This window comes from Engystomops pustulosus, chromosome 1, assembly GCF_040894005.1.
Source record: "Engystomops pustulosus chromosome 1, aEngPut4.maternal, whole genome shotgun sequence".
In the NCBI taxonomy this organism is placed as follows: domain Eukaryota; kingdom Metazoa; phylum Chordata; class Amphibia; order Anura; family Leptodactylidae; genus Engystomops; species Engystomops pustulosus.
In genome coordinates, this window is record NC_092411.1 from 41,966,091 (window position 1) to 41,985,622 (window position 19,532).

General features: G+C 42.6%; 3 protein-coding genes across 3 annotated transcripts in view; 1 reads left to right on the forward strand and 2 right to left on the reverse strand.

The window, feature by feature from the left end:
• XRCC4 (X-ray repair cross complementing 4) overlaps nt 1–19,532 on the forward strand; it is a 294,092-nt gene that overhangs the window by 124,298 nt on the left and 150,262 nt on the right. The window lies entirely within an intron of this gene.
• On the reverse strand, nt 1,347–4,112 carry LOC140119926 (germ cell nuclear acidic protein-like). Its single transcript, XM_072139366.1, has 8 exons — nt 4,013–4,112; nt 2,816–2,908; nt 2,609–2,690; nt 2,465–2,507; nt 2,231–2,381; nt 1,924–2,053; nt 1,630–1,837; nt 1,347–1,471 (listed from the first exon to the last, which is right to left on the reverse strand). Exons 1-8 carry the CDS (start codon nt 4,079–4,081, stop codon nt 1,384–1,386), a joined length of 864 nt encoding a protein of 287 aa, XP_071995467.1. The 5' UTR covers nt 4,082–4,112; the 3' UTR covers nt 1,347–1,383.
• LOC140119938 (germ cell nuclear acidic protein-like) lies at nt 15,796–18,611 on the reverse strand. The gene is made up of 8 exons (XM_072139377.1): nt 18,487–18,611; nt 17,292–17,384; nt 17,085–17,166; nt 16,941–16,983; nt 16,707–16,857; nt 16,400–16,529; nt 16,106–16,313; nt 15,796–15,947 (listed from the first exon to the last, which is right to left on the reverse strand). Exons 1-8 carry the CDS (start codon nt 18,553–18,555, stop codon nt 15,860–15,862), a joined length of 864 nt encoding a protein of 287 aa, XP_071995478.1. The 5' UTR covers nt 18,556–18,611; the 3' UTR covers nt 15,796–15,859.

The following is a 19,532-nucleotide window of genomic DNA, read 5'->3' on the forward strand; positions in this document are numbered from 1 at the left end:
AGATTTACACAACAACTAGTGCCATACTGTGTTCCGGTTATCTCAGTGGAGGCCGGTAATGGAAAGGCCTGGTCACTTGCACTCTGGATACAGCCATGTATATGAAGAGGGTGAGGGGTTTCCCCTATACTACTCATAATATGCTGATAATATAGCATCAGACTCAATGCTTACTACAATAGGGAATAGCTAAGGGGATACTTGCAGGGCCTGTATAGCTCAGTTCATCAGAAGACAAAGAACTCCAATCATTCTGATTAATTAAAAAAATAGCAAATGAGAATTCCAGTGTTAGAGGTATGATTATTTGTGTATTTAACAAAACGTATAAAAATGATGAATGTAGTTATATAACAAGTAGACAATGTGGAAGGGAATGTTCTGAGTCTCTTTTTAGGTGCTTCCTACATGTTACCTCATTAACATGAGGCTTCTGATCCCCATTTTCGGCTGTAGCAGCAGTGATTTGGTATTGTTAGGGATCACCCCGAGATATAGCTGAGCACTGTCTCTGCGAAAACGTCCATAGATAAGGGGTCCTGTATGTGTCCATTGGGACATGGTGTGATTGAACCCCGGCACTGTGTCTTAATAGATATTACCACTCTCTTAACTTGTGAATTAATACAACATCTTTTTAAATACATTAGTAAAAGTTATATTTTATCTTGCCACTTTTTCCATTGCTGTAATACCCCCCCCCCCCCCACCTGTTATACAATCACAATGACACAATGATAATAGTTTGGGGAGATTTTTTTTTTTAATTATGGCCAATTATATTTTTGGAATGTGGGAGGAGACCGGAGTACCCGGAGGAAACCCACGCAAGCACGGGGAGAACATACAAATTCCATGCGCCTCCGTGCTGCCCTAGATGGTGAAGGGGACAATATAGATGTTATTATATTCCACACCTCTTCTGGATGTCTTCTGATGGAGGAGAGATGGTAACGTGGTGAGGGGGACAATATAGATGTTATATCCCGCACCTCTTCTGGATGTCTTCTGATGGAGGAGAGATGGTAAGGTGGTGAGGGGGACAATATAGATGTTATATCCCGCACCTCTTCTGGATGTCTTCTGATGGAGGAGAAGATGGTAAGGTGGTGAGGGGGACAATATAGATGTTATATCCCGCACCTCTTCTGGATGTCTTCTGATGGAGGAGAGATGGTAAGGTGGTGAGGGGGACAATATAGATGTTATGTCCCGCACCTCTTCTGGATGTCTTCTGATGGAGGAGAGATGGTAAGGTGGTGAGGGGGACAATATAGATGTTATATCCCGCACCTCTTCTGGATGTCTTCTGATGGAGGAGAGATGGTAAGGTGGTGAGGGGGACAATATAGATGTTATATCCCGCACCTCTTCTGGATGTCTTCAGATGGAGTTTACTAGGATAACAGCCCCAGAGCAGTGGCTGCACACAAACCTCTGGGTGTCAATAGAGGCTTTCCAGCGTCCGGCCCTAGACAGATAGAAAAAGCTTATATCAATGATCAATCACAAACCAGTGAACCAGAATGATCTTAGCACCCCCTTATACAATACTGTGGGGACCAGTCTCTAGGCATCAGTGCAGCAAGCAGTGGTAGTATCTAACTCCTGGCACAGATTGTATCTTACCTGGCATGGCACCCTGAGCATTCATACACCACTGGGTAGTTGATCTTAAAGGAATGGTACTGGGTAATCGGTGGTAGGTCAGGGAGATGCTGTTCCGCCTTCCTACAATAATACCGCCAGATCCAGCCATGGCCGGCATTTGGTTGTCTATCGATGACCCAAGTGGCAGCATGACACATCTCATGTATCAAGAGGTCCCGAACCCGTTCTAAAGACAATGAGAGAGTTTTACCATCAGTATTACAGACACATGGAACATTTCAGAGCATCAGTTGTACATGAGAAGAAACTTACCTGCAGAGTCACAGACTTTGTCTGACAATTCAATCTTGGCGAATGGATTGTCCGCGTTCCCATAGAAGCGGGTGAGGGCGCCTGTTGTTCTAAACCTTTTACTCCAGGTTATTTCCATATCTACAGGAAGCTACAGAAGAAGGGGAGATAAATATGACAGAGACAACCTTTATATACTCCTTCTGCTGACCCTCATCCCGACCCCCTCTAACCCTTTATGCATCTCTAATCTAACCCTTCATGCATGAAACCCAGATATCCGCCTGGAGATCCCAACATGTAGATGGGTGTAGATTATATTCTATACCTGATTATTAAAGACGTTTTGGTTATAAAAATCATAGAGGAGTCTTGCCAGCTCCTGCTTGTTCTCCTGGAAGTTTGTCACGTATATAGATTGAGGAGAAGAGAGATCTGTCAGGAAACAGTAATTGGTGGGACGCTCCTGTATCCTGAAACTGGAACAAAATATAATTGAGGATCACATATCAGTACTCAGTATATTCCAAGAGCAAACATGGTGAATATGAATATACTGTACCTTTCCTCCAATGACCCAAGGCTTGAGCATGAAGAATTCAGATCTGCAAAGTACAACAGAAAACAACAACTTAGTTTTCCTAATCACATATTTCTTACATATGATTAGAGAGATATTGCTATAGTACAGAAGTCTGACGGATACCTTCTATGAGTGGCTGGTAGGTACCAGAGCCACCTTCCTCCTCTCCAAGGCTCCTTGGAGACCTTGGTGTAGATGGATGAGACTGGAATAAAGAAATATATGAGCCATTATATTACAACGAGGAAAAGAAACTTAATAAAAGTGTATTAAATCCTGCACAGAGCCGCTCAGTGCCATAGATAACACAGTACAGATGCGCCCACTTACCTGATGTAGAGACTCATCGCTGCTGCTGCTGCTACTACTACTGTCCGCTGTATAGTGCCGGAAAAGTCTGCGGAGCTTTTTTCTGTCCAAAATCTATGGAGGAAATGAATGCACCTTTGATTTCCCAAACACAACTATCAAATTCAATGTCTCCTCATTGTCCTGGGGAAATGCTAGAAAATATCTTGTGTAGTGTAAGGTATAAAAAGCATCTTCCTGGGCACTAGGGAACAGCAGAGGATCCTGGGATAGACCACTTAGGACCCTACAGTCAATGGTAGAAGTAACCGTAACCGTAGTATTTTATGGCTTGGGACATTACTAGGGGTCAACCCACAATATGGGAACTGATATTAATCTGGAATATTTCTGGCCGTTGGCATAGACTCTTCTACATTGGTACTAATATATGACTGACTGCTTCTCATGTCGGAGCCCTACTACTGAATGTAACACTGTATGGAGATCTGATATATCAAACACCCATAAGGTAAAGCTAATAGTGAATATATATTATTTTAAAGAGGAGAATGGAGAACTTCAGAATTAGTTTCTGAGTTGACCCCACATTCTCCTATGCCAGTGGTGGCGAACCTATGGCACGGGTGGAACTCAGAGCCCTTTCTGTGGGCACCCAGGCCTTCACCCCAAGAGTTTCCCTGATATGACTCAAGGCTTTCTCCTGTGGTCCAATACATCCCAGGACTTGCCATGCTCAGCGCTATTTTAAAGTTACATATTTGGCTGCCCGGACTACAGGAGGAGCAAGAAGGTGTAGACAGAGATGGATTATTATTGGAGCTCCTGCTCTTGGTCCCCTGATTCTTCTTCTTCAGGGGACCCTGGAGGGAAGCCACAATCCAAATTTCTCCATCTTTCTATTAGTTTGGTGAACTCAGGACACCAATACGATTAAAACCTGTGATACAGCAGGAATCAATAAGTCACTGCTTAAATTGTCATGTTGGCACTTTGTGACATATAAGTGGGTTTTGGTTGTAGCTTGGGCACTCTGTCTCCAAAAAGTTCGCCCTCACTGTCCTATGGTGACCCTATAATAAGGGATAGGATGGACTCAGGTCACTACTTTTAAACTGGAATATTTAGCATTCTCTTCTAATACAAGAAATGTGGATATTTTAATAATTATAAAAATTAAATGACCCCCAAAAACATTTGACAGAAACCTCAACTCACCTGGTCATCGCTGCCGCTATCATCGGTATCGGAATCACGAACGAAACGTTTTCGCTTTCTTATTGACATTTTTGCATAAAGGAGCAAAAATCTCACACCACTAACTATCACTATCAGTGTATGACACCGGAACTGGAACGTATATAGTCTCTCCACATTCTGACATAGCGGTTTGTGTGACATCACTGATATTGTGAGTTGTGACTACATGGGTTCCGATATAACTGATTTTGATACACACAGGAATATATATATATATATATATATATATATATATATATATATAAATATATATATATATATATCTATATTGTGGGGTTTGGGGGTAACTTAGCATCAAAGCTAGAAGCTTCTGAACCTTACAGGCGACTTATGTGGTGCTGAGCGCCAAAAACAGTAACGTAGGAGCTTGTAGCAATCCAAAAGAAAACGGCTTTATTCAGCTTTAAAACATTTACAGGAACAAAAATAACAAACAGCTTAGCCTCTACTTAGGGCACTACCTCACTTCTTGAACCCTAGCTACCTTCTAGGTTCAAGGAACACTGCTGGGGTTCCTCCTCAGCTCTCTGGCTCTCAGTGAGCTCAAACTAAACAATGTCCTTTCTGGATCCCAGTCCTCTTGGGACTGACCACCTGTCTGTCTCTAACCGTTCCCAAGTCCTCCTGCTGACTGCAGGACACACAGCACTGGCCGGCTGGGAGCTCTCCCTCTGGAGTTGGCCAGGGATGGGAGTGGTCAAGGTCCTTTTCAACCCTGGTTGTGGGTGGCTCTTCAGCGCCCCCTAGGTTCACACTCTTACATATCCTCCCCCTCAGCTCACCACTTATGGGGTGAGCGACCCTTGGACAAGACATGCAATGACGACGTCCCTTTTCACTTAAGTAGACATGTCCAATGTCTGTCCACATTTTCTCAACTGTAACACACATCTTGTCAGGTGGTCTCATCTTCCAAGTTCCTGTCATTCTTCTTTTACTGGATCTTGGGATTTCTGTTTCTTTGTTGAGGTTCTCCAACTGAACATTAACCCCTTAGCGCTCCGCGCCGTAGCTGTACCGCGCAGCTTTCCGCGATTAGCGCTCAGCGCAGTACAGCTACTGCGCGAGCGCATACTATTTTAGAATTGTCTCCACGTCGCGAGACGTGGTGACATCGGGATGAGATTTGGGTGACAGAGGCAGGAGGAGTTCCTGTCTCTGCCACCCGACCAATCCAATCGGTCCCGCCCGCCGATCTCCGTGATTGGCCAGTCAAACCTTCCTCTTCCTCCAGCGGCACCATTTTGGTTTGGTATCGCTGGAGAGAGGAGAGAGCGTTACTGTGTGCACCAAAATACACTTTTACACTATAAATAGTGTTCTGATCCCTATTGTTCCCTACAAATCCCTATCCCTATCTGTTTTTTCCTGTGTGTTCCCTGTGTGATCGCCTTGTGTGATCCCACGTGTCTTCCGTTTTTCCCTGTCTGTCCCTTCTAAACCCAAACGCACTTTTCAGTGCGCTGTGTTAGCGTTGTTCTGCACTGGATGCACTTTTCAGTGCGCCGTGTGAATAGCGCTGCACAGAATCTTTAGCAGTCTTAGCAGTAGTTAGTTTGTCTTAGGGCAAGCTAGGTGCATTTGTAGCGCCTTTTTGCGCGGTGCACATAGGTTTTTTTTCGGTGCCTGGTAATATTTTTTTCTAGAGCGCCGTAGGTGTACCCGTACGTAGCTATTTTTTGCGTGTGCCATCTGTGCGGCTGGTCCGTGTGGTTTGGTGTGCATTACCTTTTTTTTTGTGTGTGCTATCTGTGCGGCTTGTCCGTGTAGTTTAGTGCACATTATTTTTTTTGTGTGCTATGTGTGCGGCTTGTCCGTGTAGTTTAGTGCGCATTATTTTTTGTGTGCTATCTGTGCGGCTTGTCCGTGTAGTTTAGTGCGCATTATTTTTTGTGTGCCATCTGTGCGGCTTGTCCGTGTGGTTTGGTGTGCATTATCTTTTTTTTTGTGTGCTATCTGTGCGGCTTGTCCGTGTAGTTTGGTGCGCATTAGCTTTTTTTTTTGTGTGTTATCTGTGCAGCTTGTCCGTGTAGTTTAGTGCACATTATTTTTGGTGTGTGCCATCTGTGCGGCTTGTCCGTGTAGTTTAGTGCGCATTATTTTTTGTGTGCTATCTGTGCGGCTTGTCCGTGTGGTTTGGTGTGCATTATCTTTTTTTTTGTGTGCTATCTGTGCGGCTTGTCCGTGTAGTTTGGTGCGCATTAGCTTTTTTTTTTGTGTGTTATCTGTGCAGCTTGTCCGTGTAGTTTAGTGCACATTATTTTTGGTGTGTGCCATCTGTGCGGCTTGTCCGTGTAGTTTGGTGTGCATTATATATTTTTTTTTTTGTGTGCCTGCTAGACGGTTTATCCGTGTAGTTTGGTGCACATTATCTAATTTTTCTTGTTCTCTATTTTTTTTGTGTGCAATGTCTCAGAAGACATACACCGTGTTGGAGGCATATAACATGCTTGCCTCTGACACCGAGTCAGCTAGTGGGGATGATGGTCCCTTTTACCTATCATCATCCTCCTGCTCATCTTCCAGTGACCTGGAAGGACCCCCAAGAAGGCGCCAATAAGAGGGCAAGGTATGGTGTGAAGATGTATAAGCTGTGCGAAAGTTCATCAGGGTATACCTACAAGTTCAGGGTATATGAAGGGAAGGACTCCACTATAGTGCCCCCAGAATGCCCCCCCCCCCTTCCTGGGTGTTACAGGGAAGATAGTGTGGGATTTAGTGCACCCACTTCTGGACCAGGGCTACCACCTCTACCTGGACAATTTCTACACCAGCACCGCCCTGTTCAAGTGCCTCACTTCCAGAAATACTGCGGCATGCGGCACTGTACGCAGAAATCAGAGAGGTCTCCCTAAGTCGCTGTTTGGGCAAAAACTTAAAAGGCACGAAAGCAGGGCACTATGCAGCGACTCTGTATTGTGTGTTAAGTACAAGGACAAGAGAGAGGTCCTTGTATTAACCACAATACATGAGCACACCACCACCCCTGTCCCAGTACGAGGTGCCAGTACAGAAACCCCCAAGCCAGACTGTATTTTAGATTATAACAAATACATGGGAGGGGTGGACTTGTCTGACCAGGTGCTTCAGCCATACAATGCCATGCGGAAGTCGAGGGTGTGGTACAAGAAGCTGGCCGTGCACATCATGCAGATGGCATTGTATAATGCTTATGTGCTGCATCGATATGCCGGCCAGAGGGGAACTTTCCTGGAATTTCAAGAGGTGGTAATAAAGTATTTTCTTTTTGGAGACCAGGAAGGGGGGAGTGCTAGCACATCTGGAAGTGAGGCCACATCACGTATTGTACCAGGGCAGCACTTTCCAGGAGTAGTTCCCCAAACAGCCATTCTCCAAATCCAAACATGTGAAAACGGAGCTGGAAAATCAAAATTTCACTCCTTCCGTTCTCATCCCTTCTGTGTGCCCAGTCTGTAAATTATTGGCACATGTGTGGTATTGCTGTACTCGGGACAACCCGCAAAATGATTTTTGGGGTGTTTGTCTAAAGTGGCATGGGTTGGGCACAGTATATGAGGCACTAAAATGACTTTTTTGATATAAAAACGCAATTTTTACTCTGCATCATTTACTTTGCATTCAATTTTGACCAGCGTGTTGGGGGTTAAAATGCTCAACACAACCACCGATAAATTCTTTGAGGGGTCTAGTTTCCGAAATGGTGACATTTTGGGGGGTTTTCTATTGTACTTTTACTTCAGGGGCTCTTCAATTACACTGTGGCACCACAAAATATTTGCAGCCAAATTGGCCTTCCAAATTCCCAGTATCGCTAACTCTGTTCTGGACATCGCTGTGCGGGGAAACAGCAGCTGACATCCACATGTCTGGTATCGCCGTACTCGGAAGAAGCGGGGCAAGAAATTAGGAATATATATTTACCTCAAATTCCTTCTGAATCTATCCATTTTAGGGCTAAATTGGAAAGATTGAAATCAAAAATTGAAATTTCAAAATTTCCACTCCATTTTCATATGCTTCCGGAAAAATAATTAAAGGGTTAACAGACTTCTTAAATGCGGATTTGAATAGGTTGAGATGTTAGGTTCATAAAATGGTGTTACTTGTGGGGGTATATAGTACATAAGCCTTTATAGGGCACTTCCAAACTGAATTGATCACCAAAAAGTTCGCATTTTTCAAATTTCAAGAAAATCTGAGAAGTTGCTACTAAACTTGAAACCTTCTCACATCCATAAAAAAAATGGAAACTTAAAACAAATAATGGATATAAAAAGAAGACCAATGGCAAAAGGTTTCTATCAAAAAAAATTTGTGGTATCACTTTTTGTCTAAAAAGTATAACATTTGAAACTTTGAAAATAGTCATTTTTTTCAAATTTTTCCTAAATTTTTGAATTTTTACCCCCCAAAAAAGGAACGGATCACCGAAATGACACTACTAACATAAACTACAATGTCTCACGAGAAAACAATCTCAAAATCACAGAGATATCTTAAAGCGTTGAAAAGTTATTACCACAGGAAGAGACACTGGTCAAATTTCAAAAAAAAGTTGCGAGCCTAAGGGTGAAGACACACATGGCGTTTTTGGGCCGTTTTTACTAAGTGCGTTTTCAGATTGTTAAAAACGCATGCGTTAAAAAACGCATCAGTTTTTTAAAAACGCATGCGTTTTTTGAAAATGCATGCGTTTTTGTCCGTTTTTCATTGCGCAATTTCGGAAAAACGGACAAAAACGCATGCGTTTTCAAAAAACGGATGCGTTTTCAAAAAACGGATGCGTTTTTTAACGCAAGCGTTTTTAACGATCTGAAAACGCACTTAGTAAAAACGGCCCAAAAACGCCATGTGTGTCTTCACCCTTAACCTGCAAACAGGCTGCGTCCTTAAGGGGTTAATAATGACTTCCCACCATCTTTTACTTTTGTGTGTTCACAATTCACAATTACTATTTGTTAAAATAAACCTGCATTTTAACAGTTTCTTCTTGATATCTGCATCAGGTTGTAAAGTTCGCATTGCACATTTTATTTTCAAGTCTGGTTTCTTTTTGCACTTTGCGGATAACACGTAGGCAATATCCACCATGGGATTAGGCATTTTAAGGGCTGTGACAACATACCTCTGGTCACTCTTAATGACTCTTGTCCTTGGCTTTGGATGTACTTCGACCTTATTGGCCAGTTCACTGCACTCATAGTACTGGACATTTTTAGACTTCTCAAACTTGCCTTTTATCTGCTCTTTAACTCCATTGTTTTCCAAAACTATAGGAGACGATTTCACCTCATCAACAGCCTGAAGGTTTACATTTAATTTTGGCTTCTTTTTTTTATTATATAGCTTTTTGTTGTATGAAGGTGGAGTCTGACTTTTCAAGCCTTTGATAGCACCAGCACTAGGACAAGAAGAGGAAGACAACTTAAACACTTTACTCTTGTTTGGGTAAACACCACTCCCCTTTTCCACTGTAATAGCAGTTTTTTGTAAGCTCTCATACTGTAGGTCATCACACTGTACAATATAATGCCCAACATTCTTATCTTTGTAACTCAACTTTATTCTCTCTTCCTCAATAGCGGCAGCTTTTCCTGGTTCCATATCCATCTGTATATGGCCAGTCTTCAATTCCAGCTCCAGAACTTTCTCCAGGACCTTATACCTCTGAGTGGTGTCTTCCTTGCTTTCTGCAAGTTTGAATTGCAAATTTTCCTCCAGTTTACACACTTGTGCTTTGAATTTAGCAGTTTGACTTTGTAGATCTACAATTTGAACACATAAATCAGATTGGATTTTCTTAAACTGAATCCTCAGGTCCTCCATCTGATGTTCCAGGTTACTGTTAGTTTTGTCTATTTTGTCACAAGCCTCAGTCTTTTCTTTATACATTTTCTTCACGGCTTCCAGGTCAGTTTCAATTTCTCGACGTTCAAGATGTAGTCTGTGTAAATTCTGAGAACAGGATGACATCTACACCATTTCTTTGTCCTTCTCCTGCATCAGAATAGACACCCTTTCATTACTGGCATAAGACATGTTTAGCTCCTGCTCCAGCTCACAGATTTTAGTTTCTAGAGTCATTACTTTTTCTTCAAAAACTGCAGCTCTGCTCTGCCATTCCTTTACTTCATGAGTGATGTGATCGTCCCTTAGTGCAGTCAGAGCGGACCACACATGCACATGTCTCCTTCACAGATTGTAATTGTGCATCTCTGTCAGACATTGCTTTCCTCACGTGTGCAACTTCATTCTCCTTATCAATCAATTCAGCTGAGAGGTTTTTATACTTTGTATCTTGAATCTCCAACTGATTTTGCAAAAACTCCCTTTGCTCACTCTTAGCACGTTTAGTTCTGTCAAGCTCCTCTTCTAGCAAATGAAGATCACACCTGAATTTCTCAATAGTGCATTCTCTGACGCGGTCATCTTGGACATGCTGCTCCTTTAAATTCTGCAATTGCATCTCCAGCTCTTGCTTTTGCTCCACACTATGTACAACTTTACTAGACAGAGAGCATTTCATCTCATCAAACTCCTTCTTAGTGACATAGTCCATTCCAGGCAAACCCAGCACCACATTGTTACCATTACTGCAGCATGAACGTCTTATGGAGTCAAGCTCTTTCTTTAATTTCACATTTTCTTTATCAGACGCCTCAAGTTGCCATTTCCAGTCCGCTATTTCACCCTCATACACAAACCTGAGAGTTTTCATCTCATCTTGAAGCTGCTGCACCATATTGTTTGGCTCTCTAGAATATTCATCATGTCCACTAGTATGTGACACAACAGCAGCAGGATTATATTCAATCATTAAACAGAGGTGCTTCATAAAAGTTACATCACTTTCATGCAGTGCATTTGCTTTAGTTGCAGCCTGCAGACCCGGTTCCAGGTTTTGCGACCCTTTGACTTGAGACTGCTGCAGCAACACACCTGTGTTCAGCTTTGCTTTATTACACAATGACACTTTCTTTTTCTTGCCCATTGTTGAATATCAGCAAAACACAATATTCAGAATAACTCCTCGTTATAAATAATGTCACTTTTTACTGTTCTCTTTGTAGTCAATAGCATTCAACAAAACAGTCCTTCTGTTGCTCTACAACAACCAGCATTTTCTTCTGTCTTCACATAAATACAGGCTATTACAATGAAAAATTTGAGTCTGGTCAGCCTTACTTTCACACAGCAATACAGTTCAGGATACTGTTTCAATGTGTTGCCACTAGCAATATACACGCTTGTGTGCCACTGCAAACACAAAGTCCATTGCCTGGATTCCACTTCCAGAGTTTAAACGTCACCAGTTTTTCAAAAACATTTGATTCTGGATTCTGTCACCCAACCTTGGGTTTCTGCCTTGCAACTACTCCTGCTGTTTCAGCTGTAGGCCACAATCCACATTACTGCAGTTCAGCAAACACGTGGCCCATGCGTGGATTTCCTCATGCCTGCATCTGAAGCACCATATGTGGGGTTTGGGGGTAACTTAACATCAAAGCTAGAAGCTTCTGGACCTTACAGGCGACTTTTGTGGTGCTGAGCGCAAAAAACAGTAACGTAGGAGCTTGTAGCAATCCAAAAGAAAACGGCTTTATTCAGCTTTAACCCCTTAAGGACGGAGGGTTTTTCCGCTCATTTCTTGCTCTCCAACTTCAAAAATCAAAATGCAAGCACCGACCGCGGTTATTAGCGTTGCAATATGCAAAAACCCCCACCTTTGTATGAAGAGGACTCAGCCCGTGAGCCCTCTTCATACACTCCTTACACCTCTGCGCCGTAGAGCTACGGCGCAGAGCGTTAAGGTGTTAAAACATTTACAGGAACAAAAATAACAAACAGCCTAGCCTCTACTTAGGGCACTTCCTCACTTCTTGAGGTTCTAGGTTCAAGGAACACTGCTGGGGTTCCTCCTCAGCTCTCTGGCTCTCAGTGAGCTCAAACAAAACAATGTCCTTTCTGGATCCCAGTCCTCTTGGGACTGACCACCTGTCTGTCTCCAACTGGTCCCAAGTCCTCCTGCTGACTGCAGGGCACACAGCACTGGCCGGCTGGGAGCTCTCCCTCTGGAGTTGGCCAGGGATGGGAGTGGTCAAGGTCCTTTTCAACCCTGGTTGTGGGTGGCTCTCCAGCGCCCCTCTAGGTTCACACTTCTACAATATATATATATACAGTATATGTGTAGTGATACCTTATTTTTATTAATTTAGTATTGTCTTTGAAAATTATTTATATATAATATAAACACCGTGTTTCCTCAAAAATAAGACTTGTTTCTTGCTTTGTTTCACATATTATTTAGTTTTTACTCAGTAGATGCTTAAAGCATTTACTAATATTTGTAAATATTTATAAAAATAAAAAAAAATTATTACATTGATGGAATAGAGAAGCTATAAGCAATAGATTACAAGAAAGGGAAGGAAGTTGGCAGAGTTTCGGGACTCCATGTAGCACTGGGGTCCTGCAATCGACTACATGTTGGAGAAACATTGGTCTATGTAAAAGATGATAATTTCCCTTGAGCACTTTGGAATATGTTTGTGTGACAAAAAAAAATAATATAAGTCACAAATGTAATTTTTAGGTGCTGTAGTTCAATATATACAATGCCGGTAAATCGGCGAGTTATATAACATTTAGAGTCAAACAGGGCTGATGCCATCAGACAGTGACAGTACTCAACTTTAAATCTAGGAGTCGTACCGCAATGATATGAGTTGGCATGGGTACATAAGTAGTGAGAATCCTGGGAACCAGGTGGGGAAATACAAAGTCAGATAACGATAATACAAAGTGTATACATCTGGTGTAGTGTCACCGTTGCACCAGACAAAACGCTGGCTCAGTATATCTCCTATACATGTCTCTTTACTTTGTTCATAGCGCATGCTCCAATCGCATCATACGTTCCACCACGATCTCCAGGTGGAACGCACACGATGACGCACTTCCGGCCTAGACCTGCGCATACTAGTTTGAGCGCTCCTTCTACACAGAGCGGTCCGTCCGCCATTCCCTCCAGAGCTACCAGCCTGCACAGCAGCAGTACACACTATATCCAACTACCAATTGGTGAGTCTCACTCTCTCTTATATATTCTTTTCCCACTAGATTTTTGCCGTTAGTTAGCACTTACCTTCTGACTCTCTGACTCATCGACAGTCCCAGCTCAGAGAAACCAACATAGCGACAATGTCTGGTGCAACGGTGACATTACACCAGATGTATACACTTTGTATTATCTTTATCTGACTTTGTATTTCCCCACCTGGTTCCCAGGATTCTCACTACTTACGTACCCATGCCAACTTTTGTATATATGTATATAGTCTGTATTGCACCTCATTTTTTATGTATAATTGTTCACGACTTTTTTCCTTGTGAAACATACTTACCAATGTATCATAATGCTACTATATTGCAGTGTCCGACGAAGGTCAGGGATTGACTGAAATGTTACACACATTTGCACTACTAAATAAAACTACTGAAAGCAACCAGAATCAGTGTGACTGGATTCCATGATTTAGTACTCAACTTTAAAGGCGTTTTACACAAGTTGCCCATGTTCCTTTACTGCCTTGTGGATAATCCCCGAATGTTCACCAAGTGATTCAGCATTCTAGCTTTTGTACTGTGTGCAGACTCTCTGTGATTCTTTGTTTACATGTCTGAGCTCTGATGAATAGGAGGAGCTGCAGCCAGAGAATTATTACTCATAGTTCTCCCTCCCCTTCCTCTCTCAGTCTCTGTCAGTGAGGATGGAAAGTGAAAAGAGAGATGTGTGATGTCATGAGGACGGCCTAGAGCAGTGAAAGAGAGGAAGATGTGTATATATGCACAGGGCATCATCCCCCCTCTTATTGTGGCTACTTTTTCTGCTCTCTCTCTTATTGTGGTCTCCTTCCCTGCTCCCATCTCATTATGCCCCCCTTTCTCTGCTCCCCTATCATTATGGGCCCCCCTCTCTGCTCCTTCTCTGGACCTGGAGAAGAGGAGAAGCAAGCGCTGCTCGTCCCTCCCCACTCCATAGAGACTAGTGCCACATGCCGTGCCTATGGCCAAAAGATAGATCTCACCGTAGCGTGCCCAGGCGCCATAGACAAGTATGGGGGATGTTTATGCGTCCATATACATTTCCCCCATATGTTAGTGTACACAAGCCTTACCCTTCCATGTATCACGCTCCCTCTTCTTATGCCCTCTCTTTTTTTGTCCCCCATTCCATCCTCCCCTTCAACTATAGACAAATTCAGCATCAACTAAGAAGAGCTGCTTCCATCATACTACTGTCTTCTCTAGTTCTATATGTGGTTACTGGTGGTACATTACTGTCCCAACCATTAGCAGCAAAGATTTACACAACAACTAGTGCCATACTGTGTTCCGGTTATCTCAGTGGAGGCCGGTAATGGAAAGGCCTGGTCACTTGCACTCTGGATACAGCCATGTATATGAAGAGGGTGAGGGTTTTCCCCTATACAACTCATAATATGCTGATAATATAGCATCAGACTCAATGCTTACTACAATAGGGAATAGCTAAGGGGATACTTGCTGGGCCTGTATAGCTCAGTTCATCAGAAGGCAAAGAACTCCAATCATTCTGATTAATTAAAAAAATAGCAAATGAGAATTCCAGTGTTAGAGGTATGATTATTTGTGTATTTAACAAAACGTATAAAAATGATGAATGTCGTTATATAACAAGTAGACAATGTAGAAGGAAATGTTCTGAGTCTCTTTTTAGGTGCTTCCTACATGTTACCTCATTAACGTGAGGCTTCTGATCCCCATTTTCGGCTGTAGCAGCAGTGACTTGGTATTGTTAGGGATCACCCCAAGATATAGCTGAGCACTGTCTCTGCGAAAACGTCCATAGATAAGGGGTCCTGTATGTGTCCATTGGGACATGGTGTGATTGAACCCCGACACTGTGCCTTAATAGATATTACCACTCTCTTAACTTGTAAATTAATATAACATCTTTTTAAATACAAGTTATATTTTATCTTGCCACTTTTTCCATTGCTGTAATCCCCCCCCCCCCCCCCCCTGTTATACAATCACAATGACACAATGATAATAGTTTGGGGAGACTTTTTTTTTATTATGGCCAATTAACCTAGATGTATATTTTTGGAATGTGGGAGGAAACCGGAGTACCCGGAGGAAACCCACGCAAGCACGGGGGAACATACAAATTCCATGCGCCTCCGTGCTGCCCTAGATGGTGAGGAGGGGGACAATATAGATGTTATTATATCCCGCACCTCTTCTGGATGTCTTCTGATGGAGGAGAGATGGTAAGGTGGTGAGGGGGACAATATAGATGTTATATCCCGCACCTCTTCTGGATGTCTTCTGATGGAGGAGAGATGGTAAGCTGGTGAGGGGGACAATATAGATGTTATATCCCGCACCTCTTCTGGATGTCTTCTGATGGAGAAGAGATGGTAAGGTGGTGAGGGGGACAATATAGATGTTATATCCCGCACCTCTTCTGGATGTCTTCTGATGGAGGAGAAGATGGTAAGGTTGTGAGGGGGACAATATAGATGTTATGTCCCGCACCTCTTCTGGATGTCTTCTGCTGGAGGAGAGATGGTAAGGTGGTGAGGGGGACAATATAAATGTTATATCCCGCACCTCTTCTGGATGTCTTCTGATGGAGGAGAGATGGTAAGGTGGTGAGGGGGACAATATAGATGTTATGTCCCGCACCTCTTCTGGATGTCTTCTGATGGAGGAGAGATGGTAAGGTGGTGAGGGGGACAATATAGATGTTATATCCCGCACCTCTTCTGGATGTTTTCAGATGGAGTTTACTAGGATAACAGCCCCAGAGCAGTGGCTGCACACAAACCTCTGGGTGTCAATAGAGGCTTTCCAGCGTCCGGCCCTAGACAGATAGAAAAAGCTTATATCAATGATCAATCACAAACCAGTGAACCAGAATGATCTTAGCACCCCCTTATACAATACTGTGGGGACCAGTCTCTAGGCATCAGTGCAGCAAGCAGTGGTAGTATCTAACTCCTGGCACAGATTGTATCTTACCTGGCATGGCACCCTGAGCATTCATACACCACTGGGTAGTTGATCTTAAAGGAATGGTACTGGGTAATCGGTGGTAGGTCAGGGAGATGCTGTTCTGCCTTCCTACAATAATACCGCCAGATCCAGCCATGGCCGGCATTTGGTTGTCTATCGATGACCCAAGTGGCAGCATGACACATCTCATGTATCAAGAGGTCCCGAACCCGTTCTAAAGACAATGAGAGAATTTTACTATCAGTATTACAGACACATGGAACATTTCAGAGCATCAGTTGTACATGAGAAGAAACTTACCTGCAGAGTCACAGACTTTGTCTGACAATTCAATCTTGGCGAATGGATTGTCCGCGTTCCCATAGAAGCGGGTGAGGGCGCCTGTTGTTTTAAACCTTTTACTCCAGGTTATTTCCATATCTACAGGAAGCTACAGAAGAAGGGGAGATAAATATGACAGAGACAACCTTTATATACTCCTTCTGCTGACCCTCATCCCGACCCCCTCTAACCCTTCATGCATCTCTAATCTAACCCTTCATGCATGAAACCCAGATATCCGCCTGGAGATCCCAACATGTAGATAGGTGTAGATTATATTCTATACCTGATTATTAAAGACGTTTTGGTTATAAAAATCATAGAGGAGTCTTGCCAGCTCCTGCTTGTTCTCCTGGAAGTTTGTCACGTATATAGATTGAGGAGAAGAGAGATCTGTCAGGAAACAGTAATTGGTGGGACGCTCCTGTATCCTGAAACTGGAACAAAATATAATTGAGGATCACATATCAGTACTCAGTATATTCCAAGAGCAAACATGGTGAATATGAATATACTGTACCTTTCCTCCAATGACCCAAGGCTTGAGCATGAAGAATTCAGATCTGCAAAGTACAACAGAAAACAACAACTTAGTTTTCCTAATCACATATTTCCTACATATGATTAGAGAGATATTGCTATAGTACAGAAGTCTGACAGATACCTTCTATGAGTGGCTGGTAGGTACCAGAGCCACCTTCCTCCTCTCCAAGGCTCGTTGGAGACCTTGGTGTAGATGGATGAGACTGGAATAAAGAAATATATGAGCCATTATATTACAACGAGGAAAAGAAACTTAATAAAAGTGTATTAAATCCTGCACAGAGCTGCTCAGTGCCATAGATAACACAGTACAGGTGCGCCCACTTACCTGATGTAGAGACTCATCGCTGCTGCTGCTGCTACTACTACTGTCCGCTGTATAGTGCCGGAAAAGTCTGCGGAGCTTTTTTCTGTCCAAAATCTATGGAGGAAATGAATGCACCTTTAATTTCCCAAACACAATTATCAAATTCAATGTCTCCTCATTGTCCTGGGGAAATGTTAGAAAATATCTTGTGTAGTGTAAGGTATAAAAAGCATCTTCCTGGGCACTAGGGAACAGCAGAGGATCCTGGGATAGACCACTTAGGACCCTACAGTCAATGGTAGAAGTAACCGTAACCGTAGTATTTTATGGCTTGGGCATTACTAGGGGTCAACCCACAATATGGGAACTGATATTAAAGTAGAATATTTCTTGCTGTTGGCATAGACTCTTCTACATTGGTACTAATATATGACTGACTGCTTCTCATGTCGGAGCCCTACTACTGAATGTAACGCTGTATGGAGATCTGCTATATCAAACACCCATAAGGTAAAGCTAATGGAGAATGGAGAACTTCAGAATTAGTTTCTGAGTTGACCCCACATTTTCCTATGGCAGTGGTGGCGAACCTATGGCACGGGTGCCAGAGGTGGAACTCAGAGCCCTTTCTGTGGGCACCCAGGCCTTCACCCCAAGAGTTTCCCTGATATGACTCAAGGCTTTCTCCTGTGGTCCAATACATCCCAGGACTTGCCATGCTCAGCGCTATTTTAAAGTTACATATTTGGCTGCCCGGACTACAGGAGGAGCAAGAAGGTGTGGATAGAGATGGATTGCCATTTGAGCTCCTGCTCTGGGTCCCCTGATTCTTCTTCTTCAGGGGACCCTGGAGGGAAGCCACAATCCAAATTTCTCCATCTTTCTATTAGTTTGGTGAACTCAGGACACCAATACCCAATACGATTAAAACCTGTGATACAGCAGGGATCAATAAGTTACTGCTTAAATTGTCATGTTGACACTTTGTGACATATAAAATGGGTTTTGGTTGTAGCTTGGGCACTCTGTCTCCAAAAAGTTCGCCCTCACTGTCCTATGGTGACCCTATAATAAGGGATAGGATGGACTCAGGTCACTACTTTTAAACTGGAATATTTAGCATTCTCTTTTAATACAAGAAATGTGGATATTTTAATAATTTGTGTGTATAAAATTAAATGACCCCCAAAAACATTTTACAGAAACCTCAACTCACCTGGTCATCGCTGCCGCTATCATCGGTATCGGAATCACGAACGAAACGTTTTCGCTTTCTTTTTGACATTTTTGCATAAAGGAGCAAAAATCTCACACCACTAACTATCACTATCAGTGTATGACACCGGAACTGGAACGTATATAGTCTCTCCACATTCTGACATAGCGGTTTGTGTGACATCACTGATATTGTGAGTTGTGACTACATGGGTTCCGATAAAACTAATTCTGATACACACAGGAATATTATATATATATATATATAGACTTGTTTCTTGCTTTGTTTCACATATTATTTCGTTTTTACTCAGTAGATGCTTAAAGTATTTACTAATATTTGTAAATATTTATAAAAATAAAAATAAATTATTACATTGATGGAATAGAGAAGCTATAAGCAATAGATTACAAGAAAGGGAAGGAAGTTGGCAGAGTTTCGGGACTCCATGTAGCACTGGGGTCCTGCAATCGACTACATGTTGGAGAAACATTGGTCTATGTAAAAGATGATAATTTCCCTTGAGCACTTTGGAATATGTTTGTGTGACAAAAAAAAAAAAATATTTTCACAAATGTAATTTTTAGGTGCTGTAGTTCAATATATACAATGCCGGTAAATCAGCGAGTTATATAACATTTAGAGTCAAACAGGGCTGATGCCATCAGACAGTGACAGTACTCAACTTTAAAGGCGTTTTACACAAGTTGCCCATGTTCCTTTACTGCCTGAATGTTCACCAAGTGATTCAGCATTCTAACTTTTGTACTGTGTGCAGACTTTCTGTGATTCTTTGTTTACATGTCTGAGCTCTGATGAATAGGAGGAGCTGCAGCCAGAGAATTATTACTCATAGTTCTCCCTCCCCTTCCTCTCTCAGTCTCTGTCAGTGAGGATGGAAAGTGAAAAGAGAGATGTGTGATGTCATGAGGACGGCCTAGAGCAGTGAAAGAGAGGAAGATGTGTAAATATGCACAGGGCATCATCCCCCCATCTTATTATGGCTACTTTTTCTGCTCTCTCTCTTATTGTGGTCTCCTTCCCTT